The 21,262-nt window shown below is 43.4% G+C and overlaps 1 protein-coding gene across 12 annotated transcripts in view; it reads left to right on the forward strand.

Moving 5' to 3' along the window:
- Positions 1-21,262, forward strand: part of AMBRA1 (autophagy and beclin 1 regulator 1) — a 184,225-nt gene that overhangs the window by 142,742 nt on the left and 20,221 nt on the right. For 11 of the 12 annotated variants that reach the window (XM_057552760.1, XM_057552764.1, XM_057552761.1 and 8 more), the window contains 2 exons: positions 9,816-10,004; positions 10,859-11,013. In XM_057552760.1, the coding sequence (XP_057408743.1) occupies positions 9,816-10,004; positions 10,859-11,013 (344 nt within the window). Of the gene's footprint in view, positions 1-9,815; positions 10,005-10,858; positions 11,014-16,053; positions 16,232-21,262 lie in introns of those variants that run through there. The other variant, XM_057552770.1, reaches the window with a different exon arrangement.

The raw sequence follows: 21,262 nt of genomic DNA on the forward strand, positions 1-21,262 counted from the left end.
GCCCCTGTCTGTGGCATTTCCCGGTATGCCAATCTTGGTATCCTTATCAGACCATGAAAATGAGGTCAATTTTTCATGTCCTGATCTTAGTGAAACCTCAGTAGCAATCTTTTTTTCCTAAGTACTTTTAAGCCGCATGTTCAATAATCTATTCTTTACTAGAAATCAAATGCAATCTACCTTTTCCCTTATTAAATACTGTTTGCTTGTTTATAGATTTCTGGTCCAGATGTTTGCCATAATTTTCCCTAGGTACTTTGCTTCGTTAGTTTATTTGCTTTGTTTCTTTTATTATAATCTGAAATACATTTACCAAAGATTTTTAAAATATAAAAGGATATACAGTGAAAAGTTTCCCAACCCTGCTCCCAGCTACCCACCACTCCACCCCATAGGCAACCACAATTAGCAGTGTCTTGCATATCTCTTCAAAGATACTGTATGTATATACAAGTACATGCAAATGTATGTTTTTCCACCTCTATTTAACCTAAATGGTAGCATGTTATACGTACTTTTCTTTCTGTACCTTGCTTTCTTTACTTCATGTCTTGGTGATCTTTCCATATCAGTATATAAAGCGTTTACCCAATTCTTTTTTAATGGCTGCCTAGTATCCCACTGTCCTTTTTTTTTTAATTTTTAAAAAAATATATAAATATTTATTTATTTATTTTTGGCTGTGTTGGGTCTTCATTGCTGCGCGTGGGCTTTCTCTAGTTGTGGCGAGCAGGGACTACTCTTTGTTGCAGTGCGCGGGCTTCTCATTGCAGTGGCTTCTCTTGTCGCGGAGCACGGGCTCTAGGCATGCGGGCTTCAGTAGTTGTGGCACACAGGCTCAGTAGTTGTAGCTCGCGGGCTCTAGAGCACAGGCTCAGTAGTTGTGGTGCACGGGCTTAGTTGCTCCGTGGCATGTGGGATCTTCCTGGACCAGGCAGGCAGATTGTTAACCACTTTGCCACCAGGGAAGTCCCCCACTGTCCATTTTTTAACCAGTTATTTTTTAACCAGTGTTCTGCTGAGGATTTTTTTTTTTTTTTTTTTTTTTTGTCTGCGCCAGGTCTTAGTTGTGGCACGCGGGATGTTCGTTGTGGCATGAAGGATCTTTGGTTGCAGCATGTGGGATCTAGTTCCCTAACCAGGGATTGAACCCAGGCCACCTGCGTTGGGAGTGCAGAGTCTTAACCCCTGGAACACCAGGGAAGCCCCTCTGCTGAGGAACTTTTAAGTTGTTTCCAGTCTTTTGCTATACAAACCATGCCACAGTTTGTCATTTTGCACATGTGCAAGTATATCATAGGATAAACTCCTAGAAATGGAATTGTTGGGAGGAAGAATATGTAGATTCGTGATTTTGGTAGATACTGCTAAATCACCCTTTGTAGAGATTATACCAATTTATACACTCGCTTGTGGTTCATGAGAGTGCATGTTTCCCTAATCTCTTGCTTGTAGAATGTGCTATCATATTTTGGGGTATTTATAAATCTGATGGTAAAAAATACTATGTAGGTGGGACTTCCCTGGCGGTCCAGTGGTTAGGCCTCCGCACTTCCACTGTTGGGGGCGAGGGTGCAATCCCTGGTCGGGAAACTAGGATCCTGCAAGCCGTGTGGTGTGGCCAAAAAAAAGAAAAAAAAATAGTATGTAGGTATTTTAAATTTGTATTTCTCATATTATAAACCAGGTTGTGTGGCTCTTCATACATTTAGCCACATGTGTTGCCTTTTCTTGGCTTGTCTCTGTGCTTTACCTATTTTTTTTTTATTGTGTTGTTGGTCTTTTCCTTACCAGTTCTACAGGAGCTCTTTATAACTCAGAAAATTAACTCATAATAGGAGTTTCCTGGTTGTCATTTGTCTTTTGACTCTGCCGAAGGTTATTTTTGTCATAGAACTTATTTTAAGTAGTCAGAATTATCCAACTTTCCTTTTATGGTTCCTAGATTTTGTGGCAGCATCAAGAAGATCAGTTAGTACTTTTATATTTTAGTTTTTTCCTTTAAATCTTTGATTCATCAGAAGTTTAACCTAGTCCTAAATAAGCAGAGTATGATCCAACTTTTCCCCCACGTGCTACTCATTTGTCACAACCAATTTATAAAATGATCTATTTGTCCCCATTGATTTGGGATGTCACTTTCATCCTATTAATTTCCTGTTGAGTATTTAGATGTATTTCTTCTGTCCCAGGGATCTGTCTGATTATTCATGTAACAGTACCACATTGGTTTAAGTTTGAGGCTCTGTTTTAGAATCTGGTAGGACTAGTCTCCTCTTGTTATTTTTTTAATCCAACATTTCTTGCCTGCTTGAACATTTTGGTTTTCTGTATGGACTTTGAAACTACCTCGCTTCTTCCCTTCACCCCCCTGAAAAAATCCTGTTAGTGTAATTAATGTGATCGCATTAAACATATAAAGTAACTTAAGGAGACTCAATATTTTTATGGTATCTTCTTATGTAAGAACATGGTATGATTTTTTAGTTTCTCCAAGTCTCTCTTGTGGTCTTAGGAATGTTTTAAAGTTTTCTTCATGTAATTTTATACATTTTTCTTTTTTTTTTTTTAATTATTATTTATTTATTTATTTATTTATTTATTTGGCTGTGTTGGGTCTTCGTTTCTGTGCGAGGGCTTCCTCTAGTTGCAGCAAGCGGGGGCCATTCCTCATTGCGGTGCGCGGGCCTCTCACTATCGCGGCCTCTTTTGTTGCGGAGCACAGGCTCCAGACGCGCAGGCTCAGTAGTTGTGGCTCACGGGCCTAGTTGCTCCGCGGCATGTGGAATTTTCCCAAACCAGGGCTCGAACCCGTGTCCCCTGCATTAGCAGGCAGATTCTCAACCACTGCGCCACCAGGGAAGCCCTACATTTTTAAAGTTTATTGTTACAAGCTTTAAAAAAAATTTCTATTTTACTGAATTTGTTTACTAATTATAGTTGTTATTCAGTTAAATCTCATGGGTTTTCTAAGTACGTTATCTGTAAATAGTATTAATTTTCCCTCCTCTGTTCCAAGTTGTACACCTGTGATTTCTTCCTCTTGTCTAAGTGCATTGGCTGCTACCATCAGAACAATGTTAAATAATAGCAGGCATCCTCATATCATTCCTCATTTCAGTAGAAAAACTTCCAGCTTTTTCCCAGTAAGCATATTGCTGACTTTTGGGTTGAACCAGAACTAGTTTATTGTTTTAAGGAAGTCATTATTCTTATTTTATTGTGAGTTTTTAATCAAGAATAGATACTCGGAATTCCCTGGCGGTTCAGTGGTTAGGACTCCCCCTCCCCCCCCGCCGCCGGCCCTGCAAAAAAAATAGATGTTAAATTTAGTCATGCCTTATCAGCATCTGTGAAGATGATCATATGTTTTTTTCTCTCCTTTGACCTAACAATGAGATCATTATGTTTTTTAAACAAGTATCTGTAGATTTAATTGACCTTAAGTTAATCTTTAAATCCCAATAATACCAATAAACTGCCCTTGATTATTATTTTTTTTAATTTATCTATTTTTGGCTGCATTGGGTCTTCATTGCTGCGCAGGCTTTCTCTAGTTGTGACGAGCAGGGTTTACTCTTCGTTGTGGTGCGCGGGCTTCTCATCGCGGTGGCTTCTCTTGTTGCGGAGCACGGGCTCTAGGCATGCGGACTTCAGTAGTTGTGGCTCGCAGGCTCTAGAGCTCAGGCTCAGTAGTTGCAGCGCATGGGCTTAGTTGCTCCATGACATGTGGGATCTTCCCGGACCAGGGCTCAAACCTGTGTCCCCTGCATTGGCAGGCGGGTTCTTAACCACTGCACCACCAGGGAAGCCCCGAGATCATTATGTTGATAGATTCTGTAATATTGAACCCAACCTTACATCCCTTGAATAAACCCCACCTGGTTCATGGTATATGCTTTAGCATTAAATTCTTTCCATGTAGCTTGCTAATAATTTACTTAAGAGTTTTTTCCTTGAAATTTGTGAGATGGATCTATCCTATTCTTTTTCATAAAATCTGTGAGTTTTGGTATCAATGTTATGCTTGTGTTGCAAATATAATTTGAAAGTTTTTCTTTTTGTCTGGAACAGCTTAAATCGTATTGGAATTACTTGTACTTTTTATACTTTAAAGGTCTGAGCCTGATGCTTTTTTCTTCCCTTTTTTTCACAAGCATAGGGAGAGGTAGTTCTTTGATAACATTTTGTCAACTGTCCTATGATGGTTAAGCAAATGAACTCTTGAGCTACACTGTCCAGGTTCAAATCTTGCTCAGCCACCTTCTAGCAGTGTGACCTTGGTTACTTAATCTCTCTACACCTTAGTTTCCTTGTCTATAAAATGAGGGTTATAATAGTGCCAACCTCATAGGGTTGTTAGGAGAATTAAATTAGTTAACATTGATACATGTCAGGCACTCTGAACGGCATCTGGCACTTTCTGTAGTAAATGGTCAGTAAATGTTAGCTCTTTTTATCATGTCTTTTTCTTGGAAATTATACCGTGATTCTTTGAGAGTATGGCTATAATTCTAAAGTCACCCCTGCCCCTGTTTTCAGTACTCTGAGAGGTGTATTTTCCATCTCTGGAAAGTGATGTTCGTGTAAAAAAGATAGTTCTCTCTTAACCTGTTGCCTCATCTGTAATTGGCTTCTGATCCTTCTGAAGCATGTTGTTTCTCCCCAGTTGGAGACAATTTTCTTTGATAGAAAAACCAAATATTCAGAAGAATACAGGCATTGGATATGCTGGTAGCAGAGCTGAGACAGTCTTTTTGGTTGTGCTTAACATTCTTTGTACAAGCCTCCACTTGTTCTGACTACAACTTCCTGTCATTCACCTTCTGTGTTCCTTCTTACTTCCTTTGATCATGGCTGTTGTAAAACCTGAGCTGATGAAAAAGCATCATGTGCAACCAGATTGACTCATTTAGTTTGGCTCACCTTTCTCCCTCATTTAAGTCCTGTGCGATATTAGAATTCTGCTTTTTAAAAGTGCCCTATTTTTCTCAGAGTTTTGGCCTTGGGAAATACTTGGCATTCTAGGAGTTTAGGGCATATATGTCTGATGGTGGCCAGTGTTCCTTGCCATGGTATCACCCTCTAGAATGACAGTCACTTTCACCTGAGGCTCCTGTAATTAACTCTAACTGCTTTTCCTGGTTGGTCTGAATAAAGTCTAGTTACAGTTCTGAATCTGGTAGATTCAGCTGTCAGCAGAGTTCATTTGGGAATCTGTTTGTAGGATTCGTTTCTGAACCTTGCATACTTCCCAGTGGAGGGAAGTGTTTGGCTTTGGCACAGCTCATGCTTGGGAGCCACTGGCCCTCAGTTTTACTCACGTGTTCAGCAGCCACTGTGTTGTCAAGAGGTCATCTGACTTATCTGAATTGAATTTAACTCTTTTCTAGAATTAGGCTAAAGAGTGTTACCGCCTGTTTCTCTTAGTTGAGATACAGGATTAATAAATTACTATCTGTAAAGCGTTTAGAAATTTGTGAATAAGGCCTCATATAACATAGATAATTTTGAAACCGCTCTCATGGGAAAAAGCTCATTAGATTCACTGTAGTTTTTAAGAGTGAACTCTTGTGGGAGAATAGCATTAGTCACCAGGGTGCCCTGACAGAACGGACCTTAAGAAACCCAGGGGCTGAGTGGTGTGGGGCACACACACATCCACAGAGGATGTAGTGATTGGTGCCGTTGGGAATGCTTATATAGTGTCATCTGGAGCTCTGTGCAGGAGGTCCTATTCTGAAATCTGAGGGCTCAGAGATAGTCAAAAGGAAATTTTCCTGCTGATTTAAACCCCTTTGGGTTTTCCAAATCCGTATCTAATGCATTTGTAAAAGTACTGCAACTGCTAATCGCTCCCGTGGCCTCATCTGGCCAGCCAGCAACAGGCTACAAATCGATCTTTGTACAAGGTGTTTGTTTATAATTTATGGAGCTGATAGAAAGGCAGAGCCCTCTGCTCCTCCAGGCATCAGTACTTCTTACCCCTCCCATTCCCTGCTAGGGCATTTTAACTTGGAAATCATTTATAATTAGGAGGAGATTACACTGCACAGTCTGGAACATGGCTTCCTGCTGTCTTCTGCATCGTTTTTGCTCTTCCTGGAGCTGCCCCCTGAAGCTCTTAAGCAGTTTTGATTTGACAAATCCTTTCTTTCCTAGACTTTATTTCCATTCTCAGCTGCCCAGCTAAGTGCTCCATCATCATTCCCCACATGTGTTTTGCCTTTAAGTGCAGGGCAGTTTGCTGGAGCTCCAGCTCAGGGGTCAAGGACTGTTTGGTGAGACAGCAGTTTTCAAGTGTGGTCCCAGACCAGCAACATCAGACGCCTGGAAACTTGCTAGAAATGCAAATTCTCAGGCCTCACCCCAGCGTTCTGTGTTTTGATAAGCCCTCCAGGTGATTATGTTGCATGCTGAAGCTTGAGAACCACTGTGGTAAGGCAAGGCAGGGAGCAGAACAAAGATTTCTAGTGGTGTGTGGGTTGCCGCTGTCTTAAACTGTATTTCACTTCACCTTTTTCTCTACCTGCTTACATCATTATTGAGTCCAAAAAGGATGAGCTCTCCTTGTCATTAGTGCATTACTTTGCTATGGCCTGAAAAAACAAATAACAGAGATCCAGGAAATCTCTCCCTTTGTAAATTAACTCATCAAAATTTCAGCCTTATGAGAAGAAGCTGCACGAATGAATTGAAGCAGTGACCACTCACCACTGTAACTGAACATTTCCATTTCCATTCCATGTTCCATCTGAACATTTCCATTTCCATTGCTTGTTGTATATTAATTTCCATGACATTAATATACAACAAGCAATAAATGTAAATTGCTAATTGGAGCTTTGAAATATTAATGAAACTGTAAACACCCCACCCAGTGCTCAGTGAAGCTACCAAATCACTCTGTGCCTACTACATCCCCTTCATTATGGTAGAAGTAAAACCCTAGATCCCTAGCTGTACAAGTTCTGAAAGGGAACATGCTGCTGGAGAAGCTCCGTTTTAATTTTCAGCATTCTCTTTTCACTTGTTATTTGCATATCTCTCTCTGAGCTCACCGCAGGAACTGGGAGCAGTTGCGAAATTGGGTGGAGTTGAGGGGAGGGGACGAAATTTGGGAGATGGCCATTGACTTGGAATCATCATAATACAGTACAAACACAAACACCATGGCTTGAATTTGAGGCTGACAAAATGCTTTTTGTCTATATGCCCAGTTTTTCGTGGGCTTAGAGCCAAGCCTCCCAAAAGAAGGAAAACCTTACTTGTACTTTACCCCCACCCACAGACCCCTCTTAGTAATTAATCTGGCAGTATCTAGTTCAGTGCTTTTTTAATGTTGGTGGCGAGTTTTGAGGGTCATTGTAGGCTTCTATATGTTTGACTGAATTGCAGGTTAACACATATAAGCTAGATGTCTGTAACAGCAAGATAGAAAAGCCGACTTTCATAAAATACTCACCATGCATTTTTGGGACATTAAATGTAGATAAAATGGAAACCATACAAAGCTGTCTTAAAGCCCACAGAGTCCCATTTCCTTTTCTGTTTATTTTCATGTCCTACTTAATATTTGTCATTGCTTTCTTTCTCTCTCTGCCTTTGATGGTTGCAGTCTAAATTGTCAGTTTCTTTTTACCTTTCTGAGGATTGTGCGAACATCAAGGTTAGAAAACCAAGATGGACTCACTCTTTTTTTAAAAAATAAATTTATTTTATTTTTGGCTGCTTTGGGTCTTCATTGCTGTGCGCGGGCTTTCTCTAGTTGCGGCGAGCCGGGGCTACTCTTCGTTGCGGTAGGCGGGCTTCTCATTGCATTAGCTTCTCTTGTTGCAGAGCATGGGCTCTAGGCACACGGGCTTCAGTAGTTATGACACGTGCAGACTCAGTAGTCGTGGCTCGCGGGCTCTAGAGTGCAGGCTCAGTAGTTGTGGCACAGGGGCTTAGTTGCTCCACGGCATGTGGGATCTTCCTAGACCAGGGCTCGAACCCGTGTCCCCTGCATTGGCAGGCAGATTCTTAACCACTGCACCACCAGGGAAGTCCCTGGACTCACTGTTGAAGCTCCCCCAGTTGCTTTGGTTCTGTATCCCCAACTGTAATCATGTGTCAATCCAGGGAAGGGGGAGGAGATTATCTTTTTGGCAACAGGCATGGGACCCTGAGTAAGGAGCAGACAGTCTCAGTGCTAACTAGATAAATCTAGCCATACAGGCTCGAGCAGATGGTGGGTTGGAAGTTGAGCAGTACAAAGCCCTAATGGTGATAGCAATGAGTATTTGGATGTCATTATCTTATTAGTTAGCAAACAGGACCATCCTTGTGGTCCCTCCTCAGCTTTATGTGTAATGGTGCTGTAGGTGTCAGCCCCCAGGAGTTGGCACAATAGCCTAATCAATGTGTTCTGATGTCTTTTTTGATCTACTCTGTCATCTCTGTGGCTTCATTAACAGCACACACAGGGAAAGGGGGATGAATATAGAGTTTTAGAAATCACTCCGAATCCCTGATCCCGTAAGTCTCAAGTTCCCCCTGGAAAGCAGCTCTTTGTTTTGTTTTCCTTAAGGTAATTTCCTGGGGAAACTTGCCCTTGACCTTCCAGGTCAGGCCATTTGGCTTCCTGGAGTAGATCACCTGGAATCTGGTGAGGGCAGTTGAGCTTGCCTTTTTGTTTGTTTTAACCATAATGCCTCTGACAGTGGACATCTGAAGTGATCTCCTTCAAATAAGAGAAAGTGAATTAGTCTCTTTGCATGTAAGTAGATCTAAATGAGACAGAGCCCAGAGGAGCTTGGTCCCTTTGGATGTGTTGTGCTGTTCTGCTCATGCCCATGGTGTGGGCCATCTGATTCCAGGCTCACATCAAGGGTAGGCCACTTCCTCCGGGCAGGGATTTGCACAATGGGCCTCAGAGAGGGATTCAAATGAAAACCGAAACAAAGCATGCAGGCACAGCCCCAGAGCTAGCTAACATCTCATTAGTCCTGTCATGTGGAACGATTCTCCCCACTGACAGGCATTCCTCCACCCCACCCCCGACCCCGCCCGTTCCCTCGTGCTGAGCCTGCCTGCTGCCTGGCTGACTGTGCTTAATTCTCAGTAACTGCTGCGTGCAGACTGGGGCTGCCCATGGTCATTGGCTTACGGTGCGGGTGAGGGATAGAGCGTAGTGAGAAATGAAAATAGTTCCAGCCATCCAGCCAGGGCTAGGCTTTGTTTCTCTTTATCCTCTCTTGTGGAATTAGGGATTAGCATTAGCAAGGAGCCGTCCAGAAGACTGAAGTCTCTAAATGCTCCAGTTTCCTTAAACGAGAAAATAAGACAAAAACTGGTGAAATGATTTCCTTCTCCAAGGTCACATAGAGGTGGGGAGTAGGATTCTCACCCCCAAGGAAGTTTTACCTGGATCACCTTTTTCTTGGAATCAGTGGGTTTACATTTTCATTCATCTCAGTTTTGATCTTTTGGACAATAACAGCTGTTGAGTGGCTCTCCGGGAACAATTGTTAATAACTTTTTCCCTAGCTCATCTCTCAAATGATGTTTCCTAAGTGTGAGCTAAGACTCAGCAGGTGGTTGTGGTTGTGTTGACTCTCTGTAGTTTCCTATTAAAGTGGTAGAAGAGACATATCTTTTCTGTGTCTTGTGTTGCTTGTTCCATGACATTTTAGTTTGATAAGGCAGCCTTTAGTATTTCTAGAGAGGGTTCAGGTTCAGGCCCTTAGAGAGGCCCCCAGATTTCTTGACCCAGAATTTTTTATACCATCAACTCCAAACTTTCTTACCCTCTTTTCTTTCTTTGTCTGATGCAGCCTCCATGAATGTGCTGGTGCAGAACTGCAAGATCTACAATGATGCCAGCTGTGACATTTCTGCAGATGGCCAGCTCCTGGCGGCTTTCATCCCTAGCAGCCAAAGGGGCTTTCCTGATGAAGGCATCCTGGCAGTGTACTCTCTGGCCCCCCATAACCTGGGCGAAATGCTCTACACCAAGCGATTTGGTAAGAGATAGGAAGCCCAACCTAGTGACAAAGGGATGCTGGTACCTTGGCCTGGGCATTCCTAGGTGAGGTACAGCTTAGGTGGGAGTAATGGTCACATACTGCCCCTGCTTCACTGGGGCACGTGTCAGAGGAAGATTGCTTTGTCTTGGCTGGTAGCATTGCAGAAGAATCTCAGAATGAGTCCTCCCTACCACGGTGGCATCACCGGCATGCTTCTGTTGTTATGGGCAGGAATAAGGGGGAGCTTCGTTCTTGGTCATGGCTTGGGGAAGTGGGCACACTCACACACTGCAAGGCCGTTTGGCATTGTATATTAAAAGCCCCCAAAATGTATGTTCTCTTTGATCCAGTAATTTCACTTCTAAGGAAATAATCAGAAAACTATACAAGATATATATAGAAGGATGTTCACAGCAGTGTTATTTATCATAGAGAAAAATGTCAAATTGTGAAGACTTGCTTAAAGAAATAATGGTGCATTAATAAGGCAGAATACCATTTGGCCTTTAAAATGCTCTTATAGAAGACTATTTAATGGTGAAAAATGTTCGTAATGGATGAAGCGGAAAAAGTAGATTTCAAAATAGTATTTACAATATAACAATTTTTTAAATGTGATTCTATGATAATACTGGTTAGCATTTATTAAGTACTTTTTATGTGTCAAACACTGTACTCAATACTTTACATGCCTTCTCATTGTACTCTTCACTACAATCCTATGAGATTAACCCCAGGATGACCAAACAAAGATGAAGATTAGAGAGAAAGAGAAAAGACTAAGAGGGAAAATTATTTCCTTGTAATAGCAAGAACTCTGGGAGATGTCTCTCTGTTTTTCTGTCCCTCAGGTCCCAATGCCATTTCAGTGAGCCTATCCCCGATGGGTCGATATGTAATGGTGGGCTTGGCCTCACGAAGGATCCTGCTGCACCCCTCCACGGAGCACATGGTGGCCCAGGTCTTCAGGCTGCAACAGGCCCATGGTGGCGAGACCTCCATGAGGGTGAGTGCATTGCTTGTGGCTTCGCTGTATGGCGGCTCTCCTAGGCCTGGCTGGCAGGGTAATGCAGGACAAGGTTGTGGTCTCCCAGCCAGGACCAGAGATGTCATGCCCATAAGGAGCTAGGAAAGACTCCAGTCCAAACTAGTAATGACCAGCAGGCCGCACTTTTGGAAGCTCTGGACTATTAAAAGGCAGGGGCTTTCTCATACCCTAAATCATGAGCTGGGTCCCCAGAGGCCTGAAAGGATCTTTGCATAAAGACCAAACTGAATACTTCCTTACCTCAACATGAAACCTTTAGTCTGGAGATACACAGAGAACCCAATGAAATATTTCTGCTTCTTTTTTAAAAAAAATTTTCAGGACGCAAGCTATAAAAAGAGATAGATAGTATACTATGAAATGTTCTTTTCCTGAGGTTGTAATCACGATGGAGGATAAGGACTTTGGGCAGCTGCTATGCTCTTAACTGTCCCGTCCGTTTCACTAGCAGAGAAATGTTCTATTTAGGACCCTTTCTTGTCTGAAGCCGTCCTTGCTTGTATTGCCATAAAAGCCTTCTGGGCATCCTGGGGTTCGTGGCCTCCTGGACTCAACCAGTCTAGTTTCTGACTGAGATTATTCCCTCATCCCATGGGGGCTCATTTGGCCAGGGTTTTGTCAAGGGGAGTTGAGCATTTGAACACTTCTCTAATTAGATGGTGTTTAAGCTCTGTCTCAATCTAAGACCCTGTGAATTCCCTTAGCACTTTATGCTGTGCCATTTATAGTTTTATGCACTTGTTTATGTGTTGTTTTGTGTTTCCTTTAGCAGTGTGGTGTGTATGTTTAATCCACCCAGTTAGGTTCAGTGTAAGCTCCCTACTTAGGGGCATATCCACCGGGGTCCCTCATTTAGTGCCACACATGTAGATGCTTGTTGAATTCAGCCTGGAATATGAAGCATTTGTTTTAAAGAAAAAACCCTAAAGATAGGACCCATTATATACAAAGCAATAGAAAGTGGGTGGCCAGGTGTGGTGCCCCCAGCCTCTCCTCCCTCCTGTCTCCTACAAGGACCCTCTTTCCAACTCTACTGAGCCACTTTCCAAGCCCCCTGAATTAGTAAGGCTCTCTCTTGCCAGGGTGCCTTTACCTGGAGTGCCCTTTTCTCCCTGAAACCCAACTGCCTGCAAGCTCTTCCCCTTCTATGGAACCTTCCTAAACAGAATTGATCACTCCCTCCTGTGCCACCCCTGTATCTAGTACACTCTCTGTGTTAACACTCATCACACCAAACTGCAGTTATTTATTTCCACATCATTCTCCTCTCTTGGCCCATGAGCTCCTTGAGAGTAGGACCATGTCTGTTTCATCTTTATGAACTCCAAATACCTAATAAGAAACCTCTCATTTAGGAGAAGCTGAATAAATGAAAGAGAATCTCAAGAAAAGCATCCTTATTGTTTCTAGGTGGTAACTAGCAGAACCATTGATGGGTGACATCATGTCCCACCATGCCTCTGAAAGGGTAGAAACAAGGCATTCTCTGCTCTTGACATCACCATCACAGGAAAGTTCTGATTTTTGAATCCATGTGACTAGAAATATTTGACATTGAGTGATTGGGAGAGGACTTTGCGGGAAGTTCATCGATCCTGTTTTCTTACCTAGATAAATGAGGATGGAAGGTGAATTTTAGTTTAAATATTCTTATCTTAAGCAGATTTGGATGGTAAAGGTATCTGGTGTCTGCTTTTCACCACCTAGAATCTTGGCCCTTGCTGTTCTTCTAACCCTTCCTACCTAATTGTGGAATAATGGTTTCTAATCATGAAGAGACAGGATCTGATTTCAGCAACATTAATGGACATCTCCAGCCTCTTCTGGAAGCGAGGGCTCCTGCCCAACTTTTGGGCACAGCCTGCCAGTCCTCCATCCTAGCAAGGTTCCTCTTTTCTATAAGTAGCCAGAAACATCTGGCTAAAGGCAAACAGCTCCAGGGCAGGAGCCAAGATGCTGTCACATATGGTGCCGGCAGCTCAGGGAATGCAGTTGGAGAAGTCTGCTGTGGAGATGTAGGGGCTCAGGGCGCCTAGCCAGCTGCTGCATGCCTCACGACAAGAGCTACTTCTCAGCACTCCCAGCAGGGGTTTTTTGATTCTCAGTAGACCCCGTCTGCCACTCAGGAGAGGGAGCTGAAGTAACTAGAAAGCTCTCATTTGGGAAGCATTTCTCTCACACAAGAGGCAGGATCCGGGCTTCTCAACAAGGTTTTGCTCACCCTGTGTCCACCCAGTCTGACTTTAAACCCCCGTGCTACAGAAAGATTTCTGGTTTTCCAGGTCTTGGTTGCCCCTTACGTCCAAAGGCACCAAAGCACTCAGCACATGTCCCTGAATTCAGTCACTGGTGGAAGGGAAGACACCAGCTTTTTTGGATAGCTGTGCTGTACCACCGTTTAAGGCAAGAAGTGCATTTTTTTTCTGAGAACAGGGAGCGAGGGTTTAATGGGACAGTAGAGCATCTCCCTCTTTGTTTGCACAGGTAAGTATAGGTGGCTGTCTCCATCTGTAATGTCAAGCTCTGTCCTTGAAGGAATTTGTGGGTACTGGGCCTGTCCTAGAGCTTTTCTACCCAGAATCCCCCTTCTCTGTGGTGTTACCTCTTGGAATTCACTGTGGTAACATTCAGAGAGGTGAAATTGTTGGGCCAGCAGACGTTCCCAGGAGAGCATCCTCCAGAGCATCGACTTATTTTAATTCCCACTAAGTGACCATCTCTCCCCAAGAGATGATCTCTTATACAATCCCATATGAAAACTCTTGTAAAAATGAATTGCTAATTGCTCTTCGCCTTGGCGTGCTTATTCTAAGCAGTTCTTCAGACCTCTGGATCAGTGCTTCTCAAACTGTGCTTCTTGGACAACCTGCATTAGAATGCATGGGATCCTTGTTAAAATACAGACTCCACTTCAGACCAAACTCAGAATAAGAATTGGGCAGGAAGGGGACCGGGTAGTTGTATTTGTAATACAAGCTTTCCAGATGATTCTGATATGCACTTGAGTTTGAGAACTGCTGTTCTTAATGACTGCTTTCTTCATTTTAGGTTTCTGCCCTCAGCCTCTTCAGCAAGGCAGAGATACAGTCTCAGGTTTACTTCTTATCGTGGTTTTATGTGTGATGCTTTGATCCTTTGCTAATTTTGTTGCAGGCACAGTGGTGTTTGTGTTCTATCTCCTATAAAACTCTTAGCTTTTTGGCTGTCCGTGCTTCACCTCCCATTTTTCTCAGCTGTTGTTGCTTTACAGGGTTCTCCCTTGAATATCTCTATGTGCTGAATTCTTTTCTTCCCCATGTTGAGTTTAATGATTATCCTTGTCTCTAGGACCTAGGGTCCTCGGATATTTCCCTTCTCTGTTTACTAAGGCTAGGCTTCGTCTTCCCAATTTTAGTATCATTGGCAAATCAGGAAAAATAAGACTAGGCATATATTTTATCTCCCCCTTCCCTCTGTCGATTCGAGGCTCTTCCAGGCTGAATATGCTACTATCTCTGCCTCAGGGTCTTATGTGCCATCTGATTCCCTCACACTTGAGCCAGTAGGACTTTTTGTTAATTTCTGTTTGGTTTTTAAGTTAGGCATTTAGAGATTGCTGAGCTGAAGTTTTGCTGAATTCTCAAAACACTGAACTGCCTGAGTTCTCTCTCTGCTTTCATTTTCTAATTGGAACAAGGCGCAATATTGTAGCAGAAAACTGCAATTAATTTTCTAAAATTATGGGAACTTGCACAGTGTAATAACTTTGGTTGTAACCAAGTGAAAGCATAATAACAAAAATATAAAATTACTAATGAAACCAGAAATAGTCATATAGCAAACTGTGCCTCCAGTTTGTAATAAGTGCTGTTTTACCTAGGAATGGGGGCAAACGTCAGCGGTCAAGGTGTGGGTGTAGGTAGGGAGGCAGTGCTGGGGCAGTTTGGGCAGAAGTGATGGACAAGGGACTTGGGTGGGAGAAGAAGCCCTAGGACAGAAAGCAGTTTAGCTCTCCTTTCTCCATGAGACAGCATTGTGCTCTTTAAGGCCAAGCCTCAAACATCAATACTTAAGGGTCAATTTTATTGAAAGCTTTTTCTTTGTGGCTATGCGGTGAAACTGTATTCAAGGGTTGAGCAACTATTACCCAGACAGACTGTTAGTTTGGAGGGGGTGTTGGAAAGAAAGTCTGCCCCTCCCTCCCTCCACCCCTCTCTCTCCCCCCTCTTCTCCCCCCTCTTCCTCTCTTCTCTCCCGCCTCCCCCAACCCCTTCTTGACCCTGAGAGCTCTGCTCTTCAGTAGTGGACAGTCCCCTTGTATACCTTCTCCTTCTAGAGCTCCAGCTCTAAAGATATGCATCCCCCTCATTCTCAATAGGTCCTAGGCAGCAGGAAAGGAAGCAGATTTTTTTTAGACCTACAACCTACTCATATCTAACTGGCCAGTAGTTCTCAATGTGTATTCCCCAGGACTAAGTCAGCATCATCAGAGAACTTAATAGAAATGCAACTTCTCAGCCCTGTCCCAGACCTGCTGAATCAGAAGCTCTGAGGGTAGGGCCCAGCCATCCTTGTTTTACCAAGCCCTCCAGTTGAGTCTGCATGCTGAGTCAAGATTGAGAACCAATCATCAACTGCATGGGGATCCCAGTTAGACCTCACCTGTCAGAATAGCTTTGTTGTTTTCTTTTTTGCTCTCACCTTGTCTCTGGAACCTCATCTGGTTTATTTCTATGGCTCCTTTAACCAGATCTTTCAGATACTTTTAAGAAGTTGAGAAATTGATGAGTACCTCCTGCCCTTAGCATTTCTGGATCATGCTAGCATCCTAGTGATGGTACTTTAAAGACTAATGCTGTGGGGCCTTTTCCCCAATTCTAATTAAAATTCTTACCTGCCCACAGTTGACTTTGTTCAGGCTCTTAACTGTGATCCCATTCCTGTTTGCCTATGTGCTATAGAATACAGAGATTCTTAGGCTTAAAAAGTGAGAAGAAATATCTTTATCTTTCTCTCCAGGACCTTCCCCATCTGAAGGTGTAGTTCTTGAGTTCCTTTTTCCAACATTCAACTCACTGTTATCCTTGGATGGAAGATGTCGCTGTGGTACCTATTAATGGATATCTTAGTGTCACCCTGGTTATGAAGAAACATTAGTTGGCTTTCTTTATTTCATACCATTTCATAGCCATCTTCACAGAACAGCCTAGTGATGACTGATTATTATTATTATAAGTTCATTAAAATGAACCACAGAAAAGGCTTGGTGTCCAGAGTACTCAAATTAGTCATGACTAAATTGTAGCTTAGACCCTGGGTCGGGATGGGTAGCCAGCAGTGTCAGCACTGACCAGCATTATGTAACTAATGTGCATAGGCTCTTTTGGCTTGTCCTAGCTCCATTCTTCAACATATAATCTTTACTGTGGCTTACTCCTTGCCCTGAATTTAGCCTGTGATCAAATCCAGTCATCAGTACTTCCCTGGATTCTAAAAGTTTGGTTTTCAAAAGTGACCTAGAGGGCTTCCCTGGTGCCGCAGTGGTTAAGAATCCACCTGCCAATGCAGGGGACATGGGTTCGAGCCCTGGTCCGGGAAGATCCCACATGCCGTGGAGCAGCTAAGCCTGTGCGCCACAACTACTGAGGCTGTGCTCTAGAGCCCGCGAGCCACAACTACTGAGCCCACATGCTACAACTTCTGAGCCTGCACTCTAGAGCCCGTGAGCCACAACTGCTGAGCCCACGTGCTACAACTTCTGAACCTGCACTCTAGAGCCTGCGAGCCACAACTACTGAGCCCGCGTGCTACAACTACTGGAGCCCGTGTGCTACAGCTACTGAAGCCCGCGAGCCTGGAGCCCATGCTCCGCAACAAGAAAAGCCACCGCAATTAGAAGCCCGCGCACCGCAATGAGGAGTAGCCCCCGCTCGCTGCAACTAGAGAAAAGCCTGCGCGCAACAACGAAGACCCAATGCAGCCAAAAATAAATCCAAAAAAAAAAAAAAAAAAGTGACCTAGAACTCTAGTTCAATCCAGAGTATTCTCCAGCAATCTAAGGGAACTGAGCTTCTTCTTAATCTTGTCTGGGCTTGGGAGTGGCAAAAACCAAAAATAAAGATATTTTATTTTTGTATCCTGGAAGGGTACTATTTCTTCAAGGGGAGATTGGGATAAAAGAGAGACAGCTTTGTTGTCAGAAATGATTTACTCCTTCCTAAGATTTTGTCCTCATTAATTTTCTTAAAGCTGCTTGTCAGTTGATTAAAAGCTGCTTCTGCTGCAATTATCTTAAAGTTGACTTCTGAGATGTGGTATAGAGCATCTATCCTCGAAAAGTTCCTTTCTTCAGCATGTTGTAGGAAAGGGGGAGGGGGTATGAGAGAAGTCAGGGGTGTCTCTGATGCGATTTGTCAGAGAAGGGAGGGGGCAAAATTAAAAATTAAAAATAACATTAGAGCTACAGTCTAAGCCATTAATTTAGGCGAATTTCTCCATGACAGATTCCTCCAACTTTGATGCTTTCTTTCCTTCATGGCTTCTTAGTAGAGCACAATCTATGCTGCATTTTATTCTTTTCACTCAGCAAAATTTTATTGCGCCCCTACCCTGGGCCAAGTACTTTGCTAGGTCTGGGAATACAATGAACAGAATGGATCTGGTCCTTGCTCTCCTGGTGCATACGTGCTGGACACCTGGCTTCTTAACGGGTCTTTTCACTGCTGTATCCCCAGCCTTCACTGTGCTTGGCACACAGGAGGCACTCAGCATTCGTTCTGGGAATGTGTCGCTTTGAAGTCTTGTGTGCTGTGTATTCCCTGCACATACATGAACACACACCCCTACTCACCAGCACCATCAGTGTGCCTAGCACGTGCCTCAGGAAATGGTAATTAAACATAAGTATTAGATATAATTCTTATGAAAATAGAGTGTCTTGCTCATGACCATAGTTCTGCCCAGTATCAGTGAGTTTCTCAGGGTTCCAGTCACAGCACTTAGAAATGGTGAGAGATGCCCAGTGGCTGTTTCAGAAGTGAGAGGCAAAACATTTTGTTTTTTAAGAATTGGTAGGAGGGGCTTCCCTGGTGGTGCAGTGGTTGAGAATCCGCCTGCCAATGCAGGTGACACGGGTTCCATCCCTGGTCCGGGAAGATCCCACATGCTGCGGAGCAACTAAGCCCTTGTGCCACAACTACTGAGCCTGTGCTCTAGAGCCCGTGAGCCACAACTACTGAGCCCACGTGCCGCAACTACTGAAGCCTGCGCACCTAGAACCTGTGCTCCACAACGAGAGAAGCCACCGCAATGAGAAGCCTGCGCACTGCAATGAAGAGTAGCCCTCGCTCACCACAGCTAGAGAAAGCCCGCGTGCAGCAACGAAGACCCAACACAGCCAAAAATAAATAAATTAAATAAATAAATTTATTTTTAAAAAAAAAGGAATTGGTAGGAGAACCAACGTTTGCATTTGTAGAAGCTGAAAGTATTTTATTGTAACCCCCGTCCTGAGCTTTCTTCTTTCAAAAAAATATGGATCAAGTAAAGTGTATGAATATATTGAAAGACTCCCTTATCTGAGCTGAATATCTAGAACAACTACTCATTTGGCCATTTCCTTTGAGATTTAGAAAACTGAGGAAGTTCAAGAACTTGTGCTGTGCACAGAGGTGTGGGCACAGGAGGAAGCAATTATTTTAACTTCTGGGAGTTCCAGGAGCATTGAGTGCCTTGGTATTTGATTTAGCACAGAAGTAGATACCTCAACTGAAGTAATCTCTGTGCTTCAATCCTAATGGCCAGAGATGGACTTTGGAAAGCATCAGGCCGATTGAAAAATAAAATTCTTGTTCTCTGACTGTCCTTGGGATCTCTTTGAGGGGAACAGGTGAATAAGACAAAGTCTGTAGGTCTCAACAAATCACAGGAGATTGGCTGGAAATGACTACAAGGCATCAGGTTGTCAGGAACAGAGGAGGGCAACAAGTTCCCAAGAGGTAAGAAAAGGAGCTGTTTGCTCTTCTTTTCTGCTGGGGGAGCTTTGGTTTAAACAAGAGTGTTCTAGGCAGATATGTTCCTGTTTCAACTGAACAAAGAGAGAGTAAAGTGACTTGGTATTCCGATTTTTGTTCTTAAATAACCACTTTAAAATCAACATTCTATGAGTTCTAAACTCCAAAGTAGAATATAAAGAAGGCTTAGAGACAGTAAAAGAAATTAAAGTTTCTGAAAAAAATCACATTTTCCTGGGGATGAAGAAACTCCAGTAATTGATGAATCTAAGCAAATCAACCCAAAAGAAAAAAAGGATGACCGTAGTATCCCTCCCCCTGCCTGTTTTGGAATGTGTGCCTTTCTTAGCCTGTGACAAGATGTGTAGCCATCCATTTCCAATGAAAAGGTCAGCTGTCTCTTAGCATCTGCTTTCCACGGATTTTTTTCCTCTTTCCAGAGAGTTAATTCTCCTCTAGTAACCCTCTCTAAAAGCTTAAAGCCTCCCTTGATTCTCATCACGACCCAGAAGGCATTTCTCCTCCTCACAGTTCCTTTCTTCCTCAAAGCCCCTTTGGCTTGCGACTTCTCTCATGGTCCTTCTGGCCTCAGTTTCCAGTTGTCCCCTTCCTTCAACCAGCTTTCATTGTCTTGGTTAAAACAAGGGAGATCTGCCGACCGTACTTGACCTCTTGCCACAGTGGCAAGCTTCCAGCTTTAAGGATAATGAGATTCCCAAATGTAAACAAGAAAACCGCAAAGTTTTTTTCTTTTAGCTTCTTATTTGGGCTGATCTGAGCAATGCAGTTTGCTACTTGGACTAATGGTCTGAGCTTTATTGACATGCGGTAGAAAAGAAAGCATCTTGTTGAGGGCAGCAATACATTTTTCCTCTAAATTTTAAAAGGATGGAGAGGAAGGTTTCCCACTGAGTTCCCCTGGCTACCTCTCGTTCTTTTCCTGTCTATCTTTGAACAAGAAACAAGACCCTTTTAGTTTTGATCTGGGAACTGTTTTCTTTTGTTCCTACTTCCTATTAGAGACTTTGAGGGATAGAGGCAAGTGGTACAAGAGATTGTCTTGGACCCCTGAAGTAGAGGAATTATCTTCTCTCACTCCTTACAACTGTAAAGATCTTGGTGACCTGACTCATTCCCTATTGACATGCTGAGACTGCACTGACTCTAAAAAAATTTGTTCCTTCTAGCTCATTGATCCCAATTCCCTTCACAGATGTTAGACAGAAATGAGAACAGCCTGCTTGGGGAGGGGGGGTTTCTGTCAGCATTTGTCATCTACCAGGGAATAGCTGCCCCTGAGACAGGTTGAAACCAGGCCTCTGCAAACATGAATCAGCAGCCAGGTTTTGTATCCAGCCCCACAAAGGGACCCCAGAACCTGATAATCCTCCTCCAGTATAATGGAATTTGGTGGTGTAGCTTCATAAGGTGTCACTTTTGTCAGAGACGGGGAGGCATTTTTGGCAGGTCCCCGGCTTTGTCCTTAACATCTGACGGGGAGCTTCTGGGCACCTGACTAGCGTTAAGGAAGGTTTTACTGGAGATATATTTGGAGTGCCTTAAAATAAAGACCAGAGCTTCCTTTACTGTCTCGGATCTTCGTTCTTGTCAGTGCTGATGAACTTCGGGTTTATGGAGCCAGCCCCCACTGAAATCTGGAAGGAGACTCACAGATCACCCAGCCACTGGGTTGGAAAGACTGATGGCTGAAACCATAAATGGTTTGGGAGTAGCCAGAGCTATAGCCATCTGTCAGCATTGGGGAACTTGTTGCCCAGTATTCTCTTGTCTCTAGGGCTAATTGTGAGGAATAGTTCCTGTCCGTGAGGTACTTTCAGAGCTGTTAAACTGCGGCCAGAGAAAGGAATGGAAACTACACCTCTGGGTGGTTTTCCAAATGGGCCAGATTCTCATTCCTCTAGGGTCCTTTCACTCCAGGCATGCGTGAAATAGGAGCAATGGATCAGATGACCTCTCAGAACCTATAAATCAGTGATCCTACCCATCCTGCATCCTCTGTGTCATCTCCTTCCTTCTCACCCCCACGTTAGAGTGTGATAAGTAAGCAAGTGCTTATCAGGAATTCTGGAGGCTACTGATCTTCACGTGGCATTTTCTGGTTTCCTGCCACAAAGCAGGATTTAGCCTAATACCCAAACACTGGAGGAGATGGGCTCTTGGGAGCTGCCCTCTCAACACTGTTTAAGGACTTGGGC

The sequence above is a fragment of the Balaenoptera acutorostrata genome, chromosome 9 (assembly GCF_949987535.1).
Source record: "Balaenoptera acutorostrata chromosome 9, mBalAcu1.1, whole genome shotgun sequence".
In the NCBI taxonomy this organism is placed as follows: domain Eukaryota; kingdom Metazoa; phylum Chordata; class Mammalia; order Artiodactyla; family Balaenopteridae; genus Balaenoptera; species Balaenoptera acutorostrata.